Source organism: Prionailurus bengalensis, chromosome B3, assembly GCF_016509475.1.
Source record: "Prionailurus bengalensis isolate Pbe53 chromosome B3, Fcat_Pben_1.1_paternal_pri, whole genome shotgun sequence".
Taxonomy (NCBI): Eukaryota; Metazoa; Chordata; class Mammalia; order Carnivora; family Felidae; genus Prionailurus; species Prionailurus bengalensis.
This window is the reverse complement of record NC_057355.1, coordinates 142420316-142440139: the sequence shown is the minus strand read 5'-3', so window position 1 is coordinate 142440139 and position 19824 is coordinate 142420316. Positions and strand designations below refer to the sequence as shown.

The 19824-nt window shown below is 48.5% G+C and overlaps 1 protein-coding gene across 3 annotated transcripts in view; it reads left to right on the top strand.

Moving 5' to 3' along the window:
• The window catches only part of SETD3 (SET domain containing 3, actin histidine methyltransferase), an 80492-nt gene extending 60954 nt beyond the window's left edge, over window positions 1-19538 (top strand). Inside the window, exons 7-13 of one of the 3 annotated variants that reach the window (XM_043556998.1) lie at window positions 2430-2488; window positions 3426-3540; window positions 8539-8613; window positions 9594-9760; window positions 10627-10712; window positions 17103-17263; window positions 18193-19538. In XM_043556998.1, the coding sequence (XP_043412933.1) occupies window positions 2430-2488; window positions 3426-3540; window positions 8539-8613; window positions 9594-9760; window positions 10627-10712; window positions 17103-17263; window positions 18193-18660 (1131 nt within the window). In that variant the 3' untranslated portion in view covers window positions 18661-19538. Of the gene's footprint in view, window positions 1-2429; window positions 2489-3425; window positions 3541-8538; window positions 8614-9593; window positions 9761-10626; window positions 10713-17102; window positions 17264-18192 lie in introns of those variants that run through there. The other 2 variants (XR_006293499.1, XM_043556999.1) reach the window with 2 other exon arrangements.
• Window positions 19539-19824: the final 286 nt, after the last annotated feature.

Genomic DNA, 19824 nt, shown 5'->3' with positions numbered 1-19824 from the left:
TAAGTGCATGTGTTCTGTGGCAGAATAGCTTTTTATACCAGAAGTACGTACGGTCGGCACACCCTAATTTTTAAGAATATAAGAACAATTATTTCTAACAGATTTCAACAAATGTTATGTAACCCTACAGCCAAAATAATCATCAAAATTAATCTGAAGAAAGCATTGTGTGTTGTGTGTGTGTGTGTGTGTGTGTGTGTGTGTGTGTTTTCCTGAGTTGTCTTTACGACTTCATCAGGACTATGAGCACGAACTTCTGTTTTCGGGAAGAAAGGTCTGTAAATAGGAGGAAGGGAGACGTTCTGGAGAGTTAATTTTCCGTCTGGTCCTTGCGGAGGATGTCTTGTTTGACTAAGGGTGCAGAATAGAAAGCCATTTCAGGGTCTCAGAGTGTTGGAAGGTTTTTGCTTCGAGTCGTTTTGACATTGAGCATTCCGTGTTTGAAAATTGTCATCTTTTCTCTCATTCAGTAAGTCAGACTTTCTTGGGAGGGCGGAGCAAATTCTTAACACCTATGGGGTTTAGTGTTGGAATTTACCAGCTTTCTAAATACCATCCTGCATTCCACAGTTTAAATGAATTAAAATATTTTAAAATAACAAAAACAACGGTGCTTGCCACCTGCTTAGAGTTTGAAAGCACTGGCTTGGGCACCGTCCTGCACCCTTGGGGTAGATCCCTCCTGAGGTTTCCTTGTGTTGTCAGTGAACGGGAATCTCAGCCACAGAGTCCTCCCCGCTGGGGTGCTTCTTACGCGGACACCGGCCTGGGTTTTGTGGAGGGACAGTTCTCTGCTCAGTTTGTCCTTTCATAAGGAGAAACCTGAGCGGTGTCGGTGTCGTAGTTAAGTTTCATCGTTGTAAATGGAAAGCATCTTCGGGACTCTTACAACGTAGCCTTGCACTCCATTCATTACAAAGGAGAGGGAGAAAGAAGCTTCCTTCCCTGGGATTCGCGCATCTTTCTTCACTGGAGTTGACCGCGGCCTTGCCTCGGGGGGTTTTTGTTTTTTGTTTTTTGTTTTAACAGAGATAGGAAATCCCGATCTGCCTCCAGCAGCTAGAAGATTCCTCTGGGCAACGTGTGCTCTTATACACTGACTTAAAATTCGTCATCTTTAATTTCACTTTTGTTACTGCAACATTTCAAGATGACACGAGTGTAATTTCCTATTTTGACTTTTCTTCCAAAGGGTTAACCGCGGGCTAAGAACGCGAGGGGAAGGCAGGCACCTGGGAGCTAACGCCCAGTTGGCAGCCTTTTGTAATATATAATTTGCCTAAAATTGCGCACGGAGCACAAGCTTTTGTTTTCTAATTGATTTACGGTTCGAGCCACTTCTGCCTCATCCCCTACTGTCCTGCGCGCGGTGCCAGCGAGTACATTACAGTGAGTGATGATAAATGGCCGTGCACTCGCCATGCTAATGCGTCGAGAGTAAAAACCGCATGCTGCACGGAGCTCCGCGCATTAACAGTGCTGCAGAGACCCGCCAGCAGCGCCTCCCTGCTCCCCGACCGGAGATCGCCGCGCGCTCCCTCGGTCACTGAACTGCAGGCCGCCTCTCGGGCTGTTACTGAAACCGGAGATTAAAATGATCCCGTCGCAGCTTTTCATTTGTTAATGGAGACAAAGTTGCTGAGCCCTCTCGGGGTCCAAGGCGGGGTCGTTGGGATGAGGAATCAGGAGACGCATAAAACGTCCTCCTGAGCGTCAAGTGGTGGATGTTTTCACCAAATGTTCATCTGACCAGGAAAAAAAAAAAAAAGAGTCAGATTTCAGTAGGCCAGCCTCTCTTTTATCTTTGTCTTGTTTGTAAAATTTAGAACCGCACAAAACTACCTTTCTTGATTTTTCTGCACTTGAGCCGCACTTACCACGTATATGATTCATTTGCACATAAGTTGATTTCCATCCAAATGATTTAAGTCGGAGACAAATGAAAGAACCGTCCATTTATTAGAGTGCCTTTAATTGTTCTTTTTCTCCACATAAGAAGAGATTTGCTGCACTCAGGGGTGTGCAGCGTGTCACGGGTAGAAGAAGACAGGAAAGCCAGGACAGACGCCTAACTCTGGAGGCCCCCGGTGTCCCTTTGGATCAGACACTCCATGCGTGGGGGCGCCTGCCTCCCTCTCTGTAAAGTCGGTCCACCTTCAGTTTTATTTTTGCGTGGTGTCTGTGGGTTCTCGTATCGAAATATGAAGAAGCAGATTTATGGCGGCTGCTGGGCACAAGAAATTAAGTTGACAGTGATGTATGAGAGTGTAATAGCATGATGATCCCTCAGTAGCGCGGCTGGACGCCTCCTGCTTCATTTGGCTCTTGTTAGGATCTGTTAGGCAGCTAAATAATGAAATTCTGCTGACTGATTTCTGTTTTCCCTTTTTCTCTTCTCACCTCTGCTTTCTGAAACTTCTAATTCCCAGACCCATCCTCATGCCAACAAACTGCCCTTGAAGGACGCTTTCACTTACGAGGACTACAGGTTGGTGGGGTGGGGTGTGTGCCTGTGTGTGTGTTTTGGGGTGTGGCGGGGGAATGGATGTGTGTGGGGGGGACTGTGTGTACGCATCTTTGGTGTATGCTGCCTACTGTGTGTGTTGGGGGGTGGTTCCTAAGTGATCTGAGGATCTGGGAAGTGGGAAGTACTTACGAAGTGACCTGCTGTGACCGTGTCAGGCCCCCAGACAGGTCGTCCTGCAGAGGTTCTAATGGACAGCTGGGGTAAGGGTCAGCATTTTAATAACCACGCGGAAGTTGCCTTCACCCTGTGGCGGTCGGGGAGTAGCTGAGGTGGCCACGTGATACTGGAGATTAACGTGTAGTGTGGGGTGGTCGTGAGGGTCCCCCCCCCACCCCGGTGTTAAATAGACTATTGTGGCGTAAAGTGGGGACTTTTTTGAGAAACGAAAAGATTTAATTGTGCCATGTGATAAGAAAATAGCATGCCACATTTTGTCGATCTCCTAGAGGATTTCTGGTCAGAAAGGAGTTACGTTTGCCACTCACTGAGGCTTAATACAGGTGCAGAGTCAGCGTTCGGGAAAAAGAGGGTGGCATGGGCCCGGGGGCAAGGGTCTCGGCCACTGCGAGGACCAGAGGCCTGGAGATCTCTGTTCCTGGCCCTCCTTCCAGACACCCTGTCTCCCGGGAACATCCCCCGCTTAGTCCTCACCCCTGGATTGTCTGTCTGTCTGTCTCTCTCTCTCTCTCTCCTTTTTTCTTCTAGGTCCCCCTTCCTCCCCTCAGCCTTAGATTTAATTTTAAACGATGATGAAGGCCAGCCATCACCTGCAGTAATACTCAGGAAGAAGTTTTGACGGTTGGCGAGAAGTCTGACAAACCATAGTTTCTGGTTGAGTTACGACGGTACCGGGCTCTGAGATGTCCCTGCTGTAACCCACCTCTTCCTGTTGTTACAGGTGGGCAGTCTCTTCTGTGATGACGCGACAAAACCAGATTCCCACGGAGGACGGTTCCCGGGTGACCCTGGCGCTGATTCCTTTGTGGGATATGTGCAATCACACCAACGGCCTGGTAAGGACCCCTCTGTGTTGTGTTTCGTGTGGGGTTGGGGGGTGGTGGCTGTGGTGTGGACATTCCACCGACAAACCAGCCCAGCTTCCTGCCTCCCTCCAAAGGCAGCAAACAGAACCAGCCGGTCACCCCCCACCTACCGCCCCCCCCCCCCCCCCCCGCCCCCGACCTCCCGCCGAGAAAAGCTGCAGTTTTTCTCTCTCGGTGTTTGCTTAATCCTGAAAACCAGGGACAAGAATCTTACTCCGCTTTCAGAAACCACAGCGAACTGCATTGATTTGCGAAGCCATAATTCCAGCCTAAACACTCATGTTCTTATCTTATTAAACCACAGACCAAACCAAGGTTTCTTTTCCTTCCTCTCCTTAGAATGCCGATTTATTGAAGAAAAAAACCAAAACTTTCTTTTTTCTGGTTTTTCCTTTTACGGTCCTTGTTTTCTTTGCTGACTATAGTCCCTGTTACGGGCCTTCTCTGATTCCCTGTCCCTTCACCTGACACGATGGCACATCCCTGGCCCACTTATTAACCTGCTTTGTCCGGGAGAAGAGCCTGGTTTCTCTGGTGCTGGGGCGTTGGGCCCTTGGCCTTGAGTGTGGGGTAGGCATCGCCAGGTGTGGGAAGCCCCAGGTAGGAGACATTAAGAAAACAGGGGAATTTTATGATGATTGTTAATGGCGACGCATAAAAGGAGGAAGCCCAGGAAGCCGGCTCCCTGTCCCTCCGCATTCTTTGGATCCCCAGCCACAGCGGAGGCTGACACACTCCCTGTGCTGAGATGGTTGTCTGAGAAACATTTCCTGGTATCAGGATATGGAAATATGATCAACTTGAGAATATTTTGAATTTTTCAGCACGGCCCTAGCATACTGGCTTGGTTTTACTTTTTTGTCCATCTTTCCTCAACGTCTGCTTTCTTTGTGATTATTAGCAGGATTATAAATAGGCTTAAAATATGCTGTCAATGAGTATTGCACATCTAACTCCACAAAATGGCCAGAACACATGTAGCACGAGCCAAATCCTTGACGATGGAATACCCCGTGCTAATTTGGGAAGGTCTAGCAGCAAGTAATACTCTTAAATTGTACAGAAAGAATGGTTTCACTCCTATAATTACATTTCTGCCTTCATTTAGATATGCTTGATTTAATTAGCCATATTAAGGGACAGCATACTTTATTTTCATTAATGAATAAAAGTTTTCATTCTTTTTCTGTTCCCCCCCCTCCCCTTCAGAGCTATTTTAAACTGTGATTATAAGATTGAAGTTTTCAAAGTTTTCAAAAACGCTTTTAATATTTGACTGTAGCGTTCTCCTTTTTGTTTCCCTGGGTTAGGTCATTCGTTCTCAGACTTGATTGACCATTAGAGGTTTCTCATTTCTAAAATCTGAAAAAGTACACACATTATCGTAAGCAAACAAAATCCGTTAACCAGTGAGATGCCTTTGCAGTCGTGAAATGTGGAGGTTCCCTGCCCCACCAGCACCCAGAGCCCGGGCCCCGGGCCCGTCTGTGAGCGAATCTCTCCCTCCATCAGGTGCGCATTTGTGCCCCTTCACACACTCACGTGCGCACTAGTTTTTGTGTTGCTTTCATATAAGTGGGATTACGCTATTCGCTTTTCTCCAAGAGTTAAAAAAAAAAAAAAGTCCGTTTATCTCAAGATAAAAATAAGGAGTCGATGACAGCCACTAACGCTGTTTTCTCCAGTGCAGTTCATAAGGTCCGTGTCCTATCACAGAGCTGGCGATACGTGGCTAACCTCTAGAGGGTTCCGACAGGGTGGTGGTGCTTTTTCTTACGGTGGCCGTTTTCCTTGCATCCCACACTCCACACCTTGGCTGAACTGCTTTCGATTGCAGTCACAAGACTTCAAGGGAAATTGTGTCTGGTAGAATGTGAGAATCTGTTTTAACACTGTGAAGTTGCAAGGGACCCGAAATTAAGGCTTTTGGCTTCGCAGACAGGTGATTGTCTTCTGTGTGTGTGTCTATCTTGACGGTCGTTGTCTGTCTGTTCTGACGCTCGCCGAGGGAGTAGGTAGACATCTGTAACCCAGCAACGCTCTGTGCTTCTGACAAAAGCCTGGTGGTGGGAGCTGAGATGGGAGAGCCAAGCCCGTGACGGCAATTCCAAAGCGGTAGCAGCAGGGAGACGGGGGAGAAAAGAGAAGGCCGGCTGGGTTCCCGGGCCTGAGGTGGTGGCAAGCGTGAGCTGATTGCCTAGCCACATGGAGACACGGGTTTAGACGAGTTCGTGGGACACCACGTCGAACTGGAAGAAATGCTGTAGCTCTGAATTCTGGGCGACTGGTTCAGAACTCACGTAAGCAGCAATGTTCCTTTCTCGAGGTTATTCCGTTTGTGTGGAGAACACTAGCAAGTGGTTTGTCCGTTCCAGTGGGTGAAGCATGTTGGAATAAGCAGCCCTTGTATTTGAGCGTGTACCTCTCCTGGTCAGGATGGAAGGGCCTTGGGAAATTCAAGCAGAAGCGAGAGAGGCTCTCTCTCAAGGTCTGTTTGAGTATTGAAACCTCTAAAACGTTCAGGTTTACACACGGCTTTTTTTCCAGTCTCAAAATGAAAGCCTGGGTTTTTGTAAGTAGCAGACAAGGCTCCCCGCTCCACGCGTCCCCGTTGTACTCCCACCACACACAGGTCTGGGCCCCTGTGCTTCCTCAAACACCGGCACACGCCCACCTCAGGGCCTTTGCACGGGCTCTTCCCGCCGCCTGAAATACGTGTTCCTCAGATGTCTACAAAGACCACTCACAGACTTCCTCAAGGAAGGCTGCCCTGGGTCCCCTGTGTGGCATCGCCACGCTCCCCCTTCTGTGAGCCTCGCCTCCTGTCCCGTTACCTGTCTCCCGTATTTCTGCCTGTTTATTTCGGTTTATCGCTGGCCCTTCCCCATCCATCTCTCCTGCTTCCCTGACTTCCCTCCTGCTGTGTGATGCTCCTGCCAGGTCCCTGTGCAACCATACCATGGAGCCGCAGACTTCCAGGGCTGGGGGTCTGTGGGCAGTTCCTACTCCATGCTTCTCAGAATCCCGTGTGAGGTCAGAAAAGTGACTTTGACTTTGGGCAGGAACCTCATAGAGCTGATCTTACCAAGTGTGGAACCTGTTCTGTGAGGGCAGATGTGCCAGATCCCTTGGCTGCATTCATTTCTTGTTGCTTTCGTGTTTCTCTTGGTCTTTGCGGAGTGGCAGTCCGATGCGGTTCATAAACCGCGGGTTCTGGGGGTCCTGGGTTCAAAGATTGTCGTCACGTGGCCCTCCGTCCTGAAGGTGTTGTTCCCTAGACTCAGAAGTCAGTTTTTGGATCCACGCTGTTGATGCCTTTTTCAGTAAGTGGCACTTGCGGTGGTCTTGAACTTTGATTCTCTAGGACAAAATGAAGAGATCAAAGGAATTAATGAATAATTACAGACCGTCTAAGAGACTGGGGGGCCGCTCTAAAGGACAGACTTCCGATAAGGAGCTTTTCGTGTAAATTGGGGGCCCTGTTCTTATCCCAGTGGCTCACGCATCAGTGAGTACTGTCAGAGACGGTGTCGGGGGACACGGTTGACACGGGAGCTTCCAGACTGCTCCGGGGGGTGGTTGTGGGGTGGGAGGGTGACAGTACAGGGACTCTGGGAGTACAGGAGGGTTGGGTAGGATGAGGGGCGCTGTCCCCAAAGAAGCCAGGGCTCAGGCAAAACGGGAGCGAAAGGTAGCTCCAGACATGAAGGAGATGGGAGAGTGGCTGGGCGTGGCAGGCGAGTAGCAGGTCAGGGGCCCCAGGGGGACGTGGGCCTCCCCGTAAACTGGCCTCGCTCAAGAATTTGGATTTCTGCCTGTAGGTAAGGTGGATGGCCACGAAAAGGTTTTTGTTTTTTTTAATGTTTTTTAACGTTTGTTTATTTTTGAAATATAGAGAGACAGAGCACAAGTCAGGGAAGAGCAGAGAGAGAGGGAGACTCAGATTTCAAAGCAGGCTCTAGGCTTCGAGCTGTCATCACAGAGCCCGATGTGGGGCTCAAACCCACAAACCGCGAGTTCATGACCTGAGCCGAAGTCGGACGCTCAACTGACTGAGCCACCCGGGCACCCGCTACCAAAAGGTTTTAAACAGGAGGCCGGCACTGTAGTGTCACTAGGGATGCGGGAGGGACAGTGCTGGAATCTGAAGCCAGCTGCCGATGGTTAGGACCTCAGCCATGCCAGGGAGTGATGAGGAAGGCAAGGACCCGAAGGCTAATTTAGGAGTTCAAGTGCTGGCCTGTAGCAGCACCAGAACACCTCTGTGGCCTGTGTGTCAGGACGTGAAGTGGCCTGGCCCCCCAGGACAGGACAGACTTGGCGGGGGGGGGGGGGGGGGGGGATGAGATGTGGGTTTCTGGCCTGGGACCCGGTCTGGGGTACTTACTTGTAATGGCCTTAGAGATGCTTACATACAGCGCTCAGCAGAAAGATAGACCACAGCTAAGTTATTTGATTTTCCCTTTGCTTATCTGAAAGTTTCAATTTCTCTAATTTCAGAGTAAAATAAGTACATAGTTTAGAAACAGGCTTTCCTTTTTCCCCGGTTGTTTACCCGATGGAAGACACATGTTAGTTTCTTAGTGGCCAGAGGTGAGAGGAACGGTATTTGGAGTCATTTGGTGTCAGCTCGTGCTCTCCAGGAGACCCTGCTTCCGTCTGTGGGGCTCGCTTTGGGACAAATGGTGACCGTGCTTGAGACCAACGAGGGCCACTCTGTCCACTGTATTTTCCAAAGAGTCAGGTCCTTCCTTCACTCCACGTGCGGAATCTTGTGTAAGAATTTCTGGTGTAAATAGAACTGATTACAATAACCAAGAAGTTGTTTGCAGTTCTGTAGCGCATGCGGAAGGCGCCCTTTTAGGTACCTTCGGCTGCCTTCTGTCTTCTGACTGCCAAACCAGACCCTCGCGAGCCAGGGCACCGCTCCCCTCCGTGCTCACAGTTGTCCCCCTCCACCCCGCCTAGATCACCACCGGCTACAACCTGGAAGACGACCGATGCGAGTGTGTGGCCCTGCAGGACTTCCGGGCTGGAGAGCAGGTGGGCGGCGCTCACGCACCGGCTCGCGGACCGGGGGCTGGCCGGTGGGCACAGAACTCGTGTTGTGTTGATAAGTTTGAAAAGGGATTTAGCTCGGGCACAAAGTTAGGGATTTGGATTTAGGACCGTCTGGGGAGTACGTCTCGAGACCTGAAGCCGTAAGAAACGTACTGTGCTTTGGGTCCACGGAGAAAACAGATTTAAGTGCAATTATTTGCACAGTTGACCTCGTATTTTCAATTTATTTAAGTGGCAAAATCAAGGGACTCGGGCACCGTACGTCTTTCCACTTTAATCTGCAGATTTCATCTCATGATTTGGGTGGGGGCAGGGGTGAGCCTTTCGGTGAGTTTGAAAATATGCATCCCTGAATGCCTGCTTTCCACCCCTCGGTCTCAGGACCGAGCAGTTACCCCCAGAAAGCAGAACTGACGTTGACCATTGACGCCCCAGCTGAGGCGAAATGAGCACTGCGAGTCTAACAAAGTGCCGGTCGGCCCTTCCCGCAGAAGAGTTAGAGACCCCCTGCGGGGTGCAGAGTTGCCACAGGAACTGGAAATGAGTTTCTGACGGACACGGCCTGAAACTCTTGTTCCAGAAGAGACCCTTGCAGTGGAAGGAGGCGGGGGGACTGTGACGAACTGCCACGTGCAGTCATAACGTGCCGGCCGGTCTCGCCGTCCCGGGGACGGAGAAGGGGCAGTGCGCGCCCCGGCCGGGGCTCCTCTGTGAACTAGGCAGGCCCGCGCGGTGGCGGGAGCGGACGCCCTTCCTGGCCCATCTCAGCCGGTTTGGGGAAGGGGGAACTGCACGCCTTGCTGGGGCTGCAGGAGAGACACGTGATCACGCGAGGGCTGTTTTGTGTGTGGAGTGTGACGTCCAGTTGAACATGTGAGAACTGATCCTTTGCCCTGCTCTGTATTGAGAATGATGTTAAATTTCTTTTATATCCCTTTATTTTTTTCTTTACTGCATCTCAGATTTACATTTTTTATGGCACTCGGTCAAATGCAGAGTTTGTGATCCACAGTGGTTTTTTCTTTGACAATAATTCACACGACAGAGTGAAAATAAAGCTGGGAGTGAGTAAGAGTGACCGACTCTACGCCATGAAGGCCGAGGTCCTGGCCCGCGCCGGCATCCCCACGTACGTACAGAGACTCCCGGCTCTCCCCTGCGCGCCTAGAAGCATTTCCACTTGCACAGTGTTTCGTTGGTGTGTCAGTAGAACTTCTCTAGAGTGGTGTGTCCCCACGTCTGCATCCCTGCTGCACAGCAGATTTAGACTGGGACGCGTGGAGACTTACGGGCGTTTTCAGATAAACGTCAGCGTCGTTGAGGGCGCTCATGGTCCCTTCCAGGGGACACGGCCTGAACTCCTCATTAAGTTAAATAAATACTGTGGGTCATTAGTGTCTTTCACCTTGAAAAGGTTAATGACCCGGATCAATTTGTTTCATTTAATTCTTTGCCACCATTAGTTTCTGTAATGAAGTCATGATCCCTAGTGATTTCAAGAATTTCTGGTTAAATTCTTGAAGATTTTCTCGCATTTGAGGTGCAAAATGATAAAGAAGCCAAGAATTATGATTTATTATTCTCCCGGGAATGGAGGAACCATTCTTAATGAAAATGGATTAACCAGGCCTTTTTTTATTGAACTTGTCAATATTTGATTAATGATTAAAATGTGAACTCAACATAAATTATTGTTAACATTTTTTAAGAACCGTGGGCACACTTAATTCTCTTAGTTGTCACACGCACCCTGAGATTAAGGCTTTTAGAAACTGCCGATGGGGCGGTGACTGCCATCCTCCGAGAGAGGCCCTACCTTCTGCACTTTGCAGGCACTGAAAGCAACATTTGCGTGGTTCGGGTGAGGGGTCGGGATGAGTCACGCGGGTCAGCGCCCCTCGAGGGCGGCCGCCCTCCCCGAGTGTGGAGTGAAGGGCTCTCAGTTGCTGAGAGCAGATGCCCGGGCAGGGCGACTAATGCTTCTGCCTTTGTCAGTTCCAGTGTGTTTGCGCTGCATTTTACCGAGCCGCCCGTCTCTGCCCAGCTCCTGGCTTTTCTCCGCGTATTCTGCATGACTGAAGGTAAATCATTTCAGGAGGAGAAAAAAAAAAAAAAAGATGTTGACTTTTTAAAAAATGCATCAAGTGTAAAGCATAGTGATGCAGATTCAAGATAAAATTGTTTAAAACTAGAGCGCTTTCTCGGGGGAGGGGGGAGGGCAACATTGGAGAAAGAAGTTGATCCGCTTTACCCTGGAAACGTTTTATTAAGTCCTTGATGTGTTGTCAATATTCATTTGTAATAAACAACTAATTCTCTACTGCATTGGAAGAAGAAACATCTGGGATCCTGTAACTGCATCAGAATTCTGTGTTTGCGGAGGGGAGTTTTTGATGTGCTCGTTCTGCAGACAGCCGTATTCCCTGCACCGTGCCCGGGCCTGGGAGTCCCCCCGACGTCATGTGGTCAGCGTGGCATTCGTGGGCCACGGGACCTCCCTGGCTGGCCGACTCTGCTCTCGAGATGTGAAATTGCTGGCAGGCTTCCTAACGTCAGGCATCCTGTTAGGTTAGCACTGAAGAGGACCCTGTTTGCATCACAAAATGTTCTTGTCCGCAGCCTCTCCCTTCAGGCAGAGAAAGAGTTAAATGCACGTATTCAGCATCTACTTTTATGTTTGCTTAAGCTCAGACGTTTGGCCTTTCTTATCCTGACTGACTGTGCTTGCGTTTTCGTGTTTGGTCTGAAAATGTCCCCCCACCCCCACCCCAGTAGGCCCAATCCCATGGTCCTAAGGCTTCGCTTTTACTCTTTTTGTTTGTTTTGTTTTTAGTTTTTATTTAAATTCCAGTTAACCAGCGGTTTAATACTAGTTAAGGGCGTAGAATGCAGTGATTCATCATGTACATGCCACACCCAGTGCTCATCCCAACAAGTGCTTTCCTCAGTGCCCATCCCCCATTTAGCCCATCCCCCCCCCCACCTCCTCTCCAGCAGCCCGGTTAGTTCTCTATTGTTAAGAGTGTTTTCTGGTTCCCCCTGCACTCACACCTTTTCCCCTTTGTTTTGTTGTTTAATTCCACATATGAGTGAGATCATAGGATATTTGCCTTTCTCTGACTGACTGACTTCACTTACCATAATACATTCTAGTTCCATCCACATCATTGCAAATGCCAGGATTTCATTCTTTCTTGTGGCTGAGTAATATCCTGATATATATATGTACACCACATCTTTATCCATTCATCGGTCGATGGGCTTTTGGGCTGTCTCCATAATTTGCCTGTTGTTGATAGTGCTGCTGTAAACCTCAGGGTGTATGTATCCCTTTGAAGTCGTATTTTTAATTTCTTTTTAATGTTTGTTTATTTATTTTTGAGAGAGAGAATGTGTGTGCATGAGCAAGAGAGAGAGAATCCCAGGCAGGCTCCATGCTCAGTGCAGAGCCCGACATGGGGCTTGAACTCATGACCGACTGTGAGACGATGACCTGAGCCAAAATCAAGAGTTGGACGCTCAGCTGACCGAGCCATCCAGGTGCCCCTGTATTTTTGTATTCTTTGGATAGATACCTAGTAGTGCAATTGCTGGATCATAGGGTACGTCTATTTTTTGTTTCTTGAGGAACCTCTATACTGACCTCCAGAGTGGCTGTGCCAATTTGCATTCCCACCAACAGTGCGTGAGAATTCCCCTTTCTCTGCAGCTTCACCGACACCTGTTATTTCCTGTGTTGTTGATTTTAGCCATTTCAACAGGCGCAAGGTGATCTCTCATTGTAGTTTTGATATTTATTTCTCTGATGATGAGCGATGTTGAGCAACTTTTTATGTGTCTGTTGGCCACCTGGATGTCTTCTTTGGAGAAATGTCTGTTCACGTTCTCTACCCATTTCTTAATCGGATCGTTTGTTTTTTGGGTGTTGAGTTTTTTAAGTTCTTTATAGATTTTGGATACTGACCCTTATCAGATATATCATTTGCAAATATCTTCTCCCATTCCATAGGTTGCTTTTTAGCTTTGTTGATGGTTTCCTTTGCTCTGCAGAAGCTTTTTATTTTTATGAATTCTCAATAGTTTATTTTTGCTTTTATTTCCCTTGCCTCAGCAGACATATCTAGTAAGGAGTTGCCATGGCCAGTGTCAAAGAGGCTAGTGCTTGTGTTCTCTCAGACTTTGATGATTTCAGGTCTCCCAGTTAGGGCTTTCACCCGTTTTGAATTTATTTTTGCGTATGGTGTAAGAACATGGTCCAGGTTCATTCTTTGGCATGTTGCTGCCCGGTTTTCCCAGCACCATTGGTTGAAGAGACTTGTTTTTTCCCATGGATATCCTTTCCTGCTTTGTCAAAGACTAATTGACCATATAGTTGTGGATTCATTTCTGGGTTTTCTAGTCTATTCCATGGATCTATGTATCTATATTTGTGTGAGTACCGTACTGTTTTGATCAATACAGCTTTGTAATATAATTTGAAGTCCAGAATTATGATGCTTACAGCTTTGTTTTTCTTTTTCAAGATTACTTTGGCTATTTGGGGTCTTTTATGGTTTCATACGAATTTTGGGATTGTTTGTTCTAGTTCTGTGAAAAATGCTGTTGGTATTTTGATAGGGATTGCATGAAATGTGTGGATTGCTTTGGGTAGTATGGGCATTTTAACGATATTTATTCTTTCATTCCATGAGCATAGAATGTTTCTCCATTTCTTTGTGTCGTCTTCAGTTTCTTTCATCAGTGTTTTTATAGTTTTCAGAGTACAGACCTTTCACCTCTTTGGTTAGGTTTATTCCTAAGCATCTTATTGTTTTTGGTGCAGTTGTGAATGGGATGAATTCCTCAATTTCTCACCGTGCTGCTTCATTATTGGAGTATCAAAATCCATCTGATTTCTGCACATTGATTTTGTATCCTGCAACTTAACTGAATTCGTGCATCAGTTCTAATAGTTTTCAATGGAGTCTTTTGGGTTTTCTGTATATAGTATCCTGTCATCTGAAAATAGTGAAAGCTTTACTTCTTCTTTGCTGATTTGGATGCCTTTTATTTCTTTTTGTTGTCTGATTGCTGAGGCTAGCACTTCTAGTCTTCTGTGGAAGAGCGGTGGCAAGAGTGGACATCCATGTTGTCTTCCAGACTGCCGAGGAAAAGATCTCAGTTCTTCCCCATTGAGGATGATGCTGGCTGTGGGGTTTTCATATATGGACTTTATTGGGTTCCTCTAACCTGCTTTGTTGAGGGTTTTTATCCTGAATGGCCATTGCACTTTGCCAGTGTTTTTCTTGCATCTGTTGAGAGGGTCATGTGGTTCTTCTCCTTTCTTCTAGTAATGCAGTGCATCACGTTATTGATTTGCAAATATGGAACTGCCCCTGCAACCCAGGAATAAATCCCACTTGATCGGGGTGAACTGTTGGATTCGGTTTGCTAGTATTTTATTAAGAATTTTTGCATCCAGTTCATCAGGGATATTGGCCTGTAGTTCTTTTTTTTCGTGGTGCCTTTATCTGGTTTAGGTATCAGTAATGCTGGCCTCTGTAATTTGAAAGTTTTCCTTCCTATTGTATTTTTTGAATAGTTTGAGAAAAATAGGTATTAACTCATTACACGTTTGGTAGAATTCGCCTGGGAAGCCGTCTGGCCCTGGACTCTTGTTTGTTGGGAGATTTTTGATTACTGACCCAGTTTCTTTGCTGGTTATGGGTCTGTTCAAATTTTCTATTTCTTTCTGTTTTAGTTTCACTAATCTGTATATTTCTAGGAATTTATCCGTTTCTTCCAAATTGCCCACTTTGTTGGCATATAGTTTTTCATGATACTCTCTTAAGATTGTATTTCTCTTAAGGTGTTGGTTTGTTATTTCTTCTCTCTCTCATTTGTGATTTCACTTACTTGGGTCCTTTCTTTTATTTTGGCTAAGTCTGGCTAGTGGTTTGCAATTTTATTTGTTTTTTCAAACAACCAGCTTCTGGTTTCGTTGATCTGTTCTTTTTTCGCTTCTATATCATTTATTTTTGCTCTACTCTTTCTTATTTCCTTCCCTGAAGTTTCATTTGCAAGTGTGTGTGCGCGTGTGAGTGTGTGTGTGTCTGCTGTTGTAAACGACCTCAAATCCCGTGCAAAACAGATTGGGTAGGAAGAAGTGAGTGAGAGAGTTAGCACCTAACTGAGCAAACAAACAAGCATTCCTCTGAAGAAGGCTGTCCGGGCACTGGGGAGAGGGCAGTCTGGTCCGCAGAGGTGAATTGTGGCCCGCGGTGGTGGGGTCTGCTGGGCTCTGCTGTCCTCGGCCCCCTGTCTTCACATCTGGATGCCCAGTCCAGGCTTTGACGTCAGGACAGACGTGGAAGAAACTTAGGCCCCAAACACGTGATTTCGACACCCAACCACAGGACCCAAGGTGGGGGCTGGGGGGTGGTGGATGGAGCTTGTCCCTCAGAAGCGGCCACACTGTCGAAGGCCCAGCTTCCAGTGAGGTTTTCCTTTGGTGGTGGCTCATTAGTCAGTTTAGCGAACACCAGTGAAGGGTTTCCCATGGGCCTGTCCCATGTACAGTAAAGAGGTATAAAGGTGAAGGTCACCATTCCGATCCCAAGGAGACTTATAACTGAGAAAAATGACAGTGATGCTGATCCCTGTAATGCGTGAGCACCTGCTGTATGCCAGGCGCCATGCTACATTCTGTTAGTTGTCGTCAGGCTTGTGAGGTGTAGGGCTTCGCGCTTGACTGACGTGGAAGCTCCGGTTCCAAGGGATTGAGTGACGTGGCCCTGAGCTGGCAGACGGCGGCCCGAGTCAGGACCAGCTCTTCTCCCTGCAGGGCCTGCGCCCCGGGCATCCCACGTGGCTCCCGCTGGCTTGCACAGAACATGATCCATGGAAGAGACACTAGTCGTCCAGGGGTCTGGAGGAACCCGCGGTTGACATGGAGGCAGGCTGAGCAGCAAGGGCACCGGTCGCTGTCGGGGGTGACCTAACGTGACTCCCGTGGTGGCTGGGGGAAGGCACGGAGGCTCTGTCAGGGCTGCGTTCTTTGTTGGCTGCAGGGAAGCATAGGGAGGAACCTACTCTTGAAGCCTTTGGTCGCATGGTGACGCTGTTGTGTGTCCCCTCTTGGGGGTGTCCTGTCGCCAGCAGTCCCCAGTCTCTGCTCCTGCCCCTCACTCAGCTTGCCAGCTTGGAGGGCAGAACGTGCGTGCGCGTAGGAACAAATCAAAACTAGCGACCTGAGGACTGGGGGGAGCTTCCGAAAAGAAACGCCTACCACCAAGGAAGCGCGTCTTAAACGGTCAGCACTTTACCCAAAATATAAACTGGAGGATCCAAAATCTAAAAATCCTGAATTTTCTCATGCCCTTTTGCTAACAAATGCAACTTCATAAATTTCTTTTTTGAACGTTCGATTAACTTCTATTCTCTTCAAAAAAACCAAAAAACCAAACTGCTTGAATCATCTTAGGTCCGATGATTCTCTGTAGTTTCTCTTTAGTCCTAGAAAGACAACTTGTCATGTCAAGACAATTGCTATATTATCCTTTGAATTCCTCTAACTAATACTAATAAAAGTTCAGTTTGCTGGCAGCAGAAGTTCTCCAATTTGAATTGTAAAGAGTGACAGCTGTGGGGCATTTTGCTCTGAAAGAGATACTGGCTCATAATTACATAAGAAGTACGGGGATATTTCTTGAGCGTGACTAGGACGGGCATATTTGGGTCTTTTGAAGATAATGTGCCAGGAGATGAAATGCTCAGAGCAGTTGCTGATTCTTTCCTCCTCTTACATATATTTGAAGGTAATTGAGATGTTCACTTGTGTTTACTTGTAATTTCTATTTAATTCCTGACAAGGGAGGGATCTAGGCACATTTTTCATTAACTAAGGTTTTTATAGTCCATTCTCTTCTTTCAGCTCGGGGTTTGCGTGTTAGGAGGTAAACAGCTTTGTCAGGTCAACTACTGGCATGAGCGTCGTTCTGACTGACACAGAGAAGGGTCACTGGATTCTTGTCCTATTTAACGCGTTTTTGCTATTTACATTGTCAACCTAAATGTCGTTTTGACCCCGTGGGTGTGACTGAGCTCACGGTTTGTGAGAAGGGTATCGTCAGCATGAGGGCCGTGTCCCTAGAGTTTGTCCTTAAAATGTATCTCGTGAGACTGTGTAAAAGCTCTCGGCGTCCCCCATAAAAACGAGCGACAGTGCCGCCCCAAGGCTTGGTCCGGACTCCAGATCAGGAGGACCCCCCCCCCCCCAAACACACACACACACCCCTCCCGAACCTAGCCCTGACTCACCCTGGAGAGCCTAGCATGGCCCGGCCCCGCCCCCTCCACCAGGGAGAGCTTTCAGCCACAGGAGGACGATGTCATCGGGGAAGATATTTTCCAAGGTGGGTTGCTTGTTAAATGAGAAGCCGAGAAGCCGTGCTGTTTCTTCCCTAACAGATGGCTGTTTGTGTTTCTTGCAGAAGAATTGAAAGAACATTTGCTGGGAGATAATGCTATAGACAGAATCTTCACCTTGGGTAATTCCGAGTATCCCGTTAGCTGGGACAATGAGGTCAAACTTTGGACATTTCTTGAAGATCGAGCCTCGCTTCTTTTAAAAACCTACAAAACAACCATTGAGGTAATTAGATCGCGTAGATGAGGAGTTGAGCTGTGTCGTGTTGTTAAGGGTTTCTGATGAGAGATTCCTTCCTAAATGTCAATTACTTTCTTTAGCAAGATCATTGGGCATCTGATCTTTGTCACTCAGCTTACTAAGGTTTTTCTACTTACCGTATGTATACCTACCAGAAGAATCGCATTGAGGCACTGTTGATAAGACAGATTTGAAAAATTTTTTCACCACTCTTCTGTCATTCTGAGTTTTCATTTGTGCTTTTAAAGCTAACCTTCGCGTCCCTAATTTCACATTCACCCAACCAGCTGCCAAGCCCCCTGGGCCATCAGTGCACAGGACAGACAACACCTCCTAAAATCGGCCGAGCTCGCTGTCACATGTGGTGCAGCAGGCATGAGATTTAGGCTCACCGTTTTCATCTTAGGGTCATTTTACCGGGGTGGAATTTAAATACAATAAAATCGGGGCGCCTGGGTGGCTCAGTCGGTTAAGCGTCCGACTTTGGCTCAGGTCATGATCTCGCTGTTCGTGGGTTCGAGCCCCATGTCAGGCTCTCTGCTGACAGCTCGGAGCCTGGAGCCCGCCTCGGATTCTGTATCTCCCTCTGTCTGTCCCTCTGCGGCTCATGCTCTGTGTGTCGCGTTGTCTCAAAAATAAATAAATGTTAAAAATGAATAAATAAATAAATAAATAAATAAATACATACATACATACATACATACATACAATAAAATCCACACTTCTAACGTGGACGTTCTGCTAGAAGTCCACAAATCCTGCAGCCACCACCACAGTCAAGTTCCAGAACCTTCTGTCACCCCTAACACCTCCCTCGTGCCCCCATCCCTGGCAGCAACTGACCTGCCTTCTGTCGCCACGCTTTTGCCGATTTAGACTTCTCAGAATTAATCTCGCTCTTTTTCGTTGGCCAGGAAGACAAGGCCTTCTTGAAAAACCACAGCCTTTCTGTGCGCGCAACAATGGCCGTCAAGCTGCGCTTAGGAGAAAAGGAGATTTTGGAGAAAGCGGTGCAGAGCGCGGCCGCCAACCGGAAGTACTACCGCAAGCAGATGGAGGCGGGGGCCCCGCTGCCCCGGTGCGAGGAGAGCGGCGCGGGGGGCGCCAGGCTGCCCTTGGCCTTGAGGAGCCTGGAGGAGGAGGCCGGCGCCCACGAGGCCCTCACCCTGGCCGAGGCCGTGGGCGGGGCGAAGGCCGTGGAGAACGGGCTCGTGAACGGCGAGAACTCTATCCCCAACGGGACCGGGGCGGAGAAGGAAAATTTAAATCGGGAGGAAAGCCGAAGAGCGGCCGAGGGCACCAAAGAATCTTGTGCAGACGGCACGGAGGGCGCCAGGGAGCAGCAGCCCCGCGGAGGTGCCGTCTGCACCGAGCTGAGCTGAGCGGGAGTTCATGGACCGTCCAGTTGCATCGCCGTGCTCCCTTGTTCACGTTTTTTCTTTCCGCAGAGAGGAAAATATGTTTTTGCTGCTTTATATAAAAATGATTTTTTTTTAAGTTATTTAAAAAAAATCTAGCTTCCCTTTTTGATTAAGATAGCCATCTTGCTTCTGGGCAAAACAAACAGGTTGCGGGGCCTCGACGGCAGACCGGGCAAGGGGTGCTTTGGCAGCCCCTGTAGCCCCACTGTGGGCACCCGTGTTTTCTTCCCGGGGCCGCACGCGGGTCGGCCGTCAGCCGTGCTCTGGCGGGCCCGGCCCCCTGCCAGCCGCGGCGGCAGCCTCTCTGCCCCCCTGCCAGCAGGACGGGGTGACGCGCTCCGGGTGCTCAGCGCAGGCCGGGCTCCAGGTTTGGCAGCTCGAGGTTCGGGGCGACATCTTTTTTTTTTTTCCCTAAAATAACACCCCGGTACTGAAAGAAAGGTTAAGGTGGCAACCTTATTTTTAATAGTTTTAAATGTTGGTGATAATCCTAATTATATAAATACACACACACACACCACACACAGCCCTAGTGATTTCTAAAGATTGGTTTACCTTTTGTGTTTGGTTTTACCGTATGAAGAACTTGCCCCCTCTCCTTGAATCACCGTAGGACATGCATCCTCCTCCTCATTTTAAATGTTGGCTCTGATTTTAACGTGGTGCGTTTGATTTCCCGCGTCGGTCACGGAGGGTCTGTGGCGGCGGCGGGGCCTCAGCTCTCCGGGGCCGTGTGCACAGCGAGGCGGCTCCCCGGCTCTTCGGTTTTCACAAGCTAGAGATTTTCAAAGCTACACTTTTGAGTAAAAAGCCTTATTAAAAGGAAAACATGATTAATACTTTTGTCTCTTCCTTTCCTTGGAGTGGGACAGGCCCTTCGGACTGAGCTCTGATGCAAACCATCCTGCTTTATCCGCGGAGCTGTTGGGAAGCTGCCCGGCGCCTGATGTCCAGTGCTCTGCTTGTCCCGGGGACCCAGGGTCGCGCAGGAGGCCTGAGGTCAGCCCCTCTGCAGCCTGCGAGGGGCTGAGCCGGACACAGGCAAAGGAGTGCTTGAGGTTGTGGGGGAGGTGAAGGCTCAGGCTAGCGTCCCCCGAAGGCCACTGGCTCCCGGGTTACAGGTTG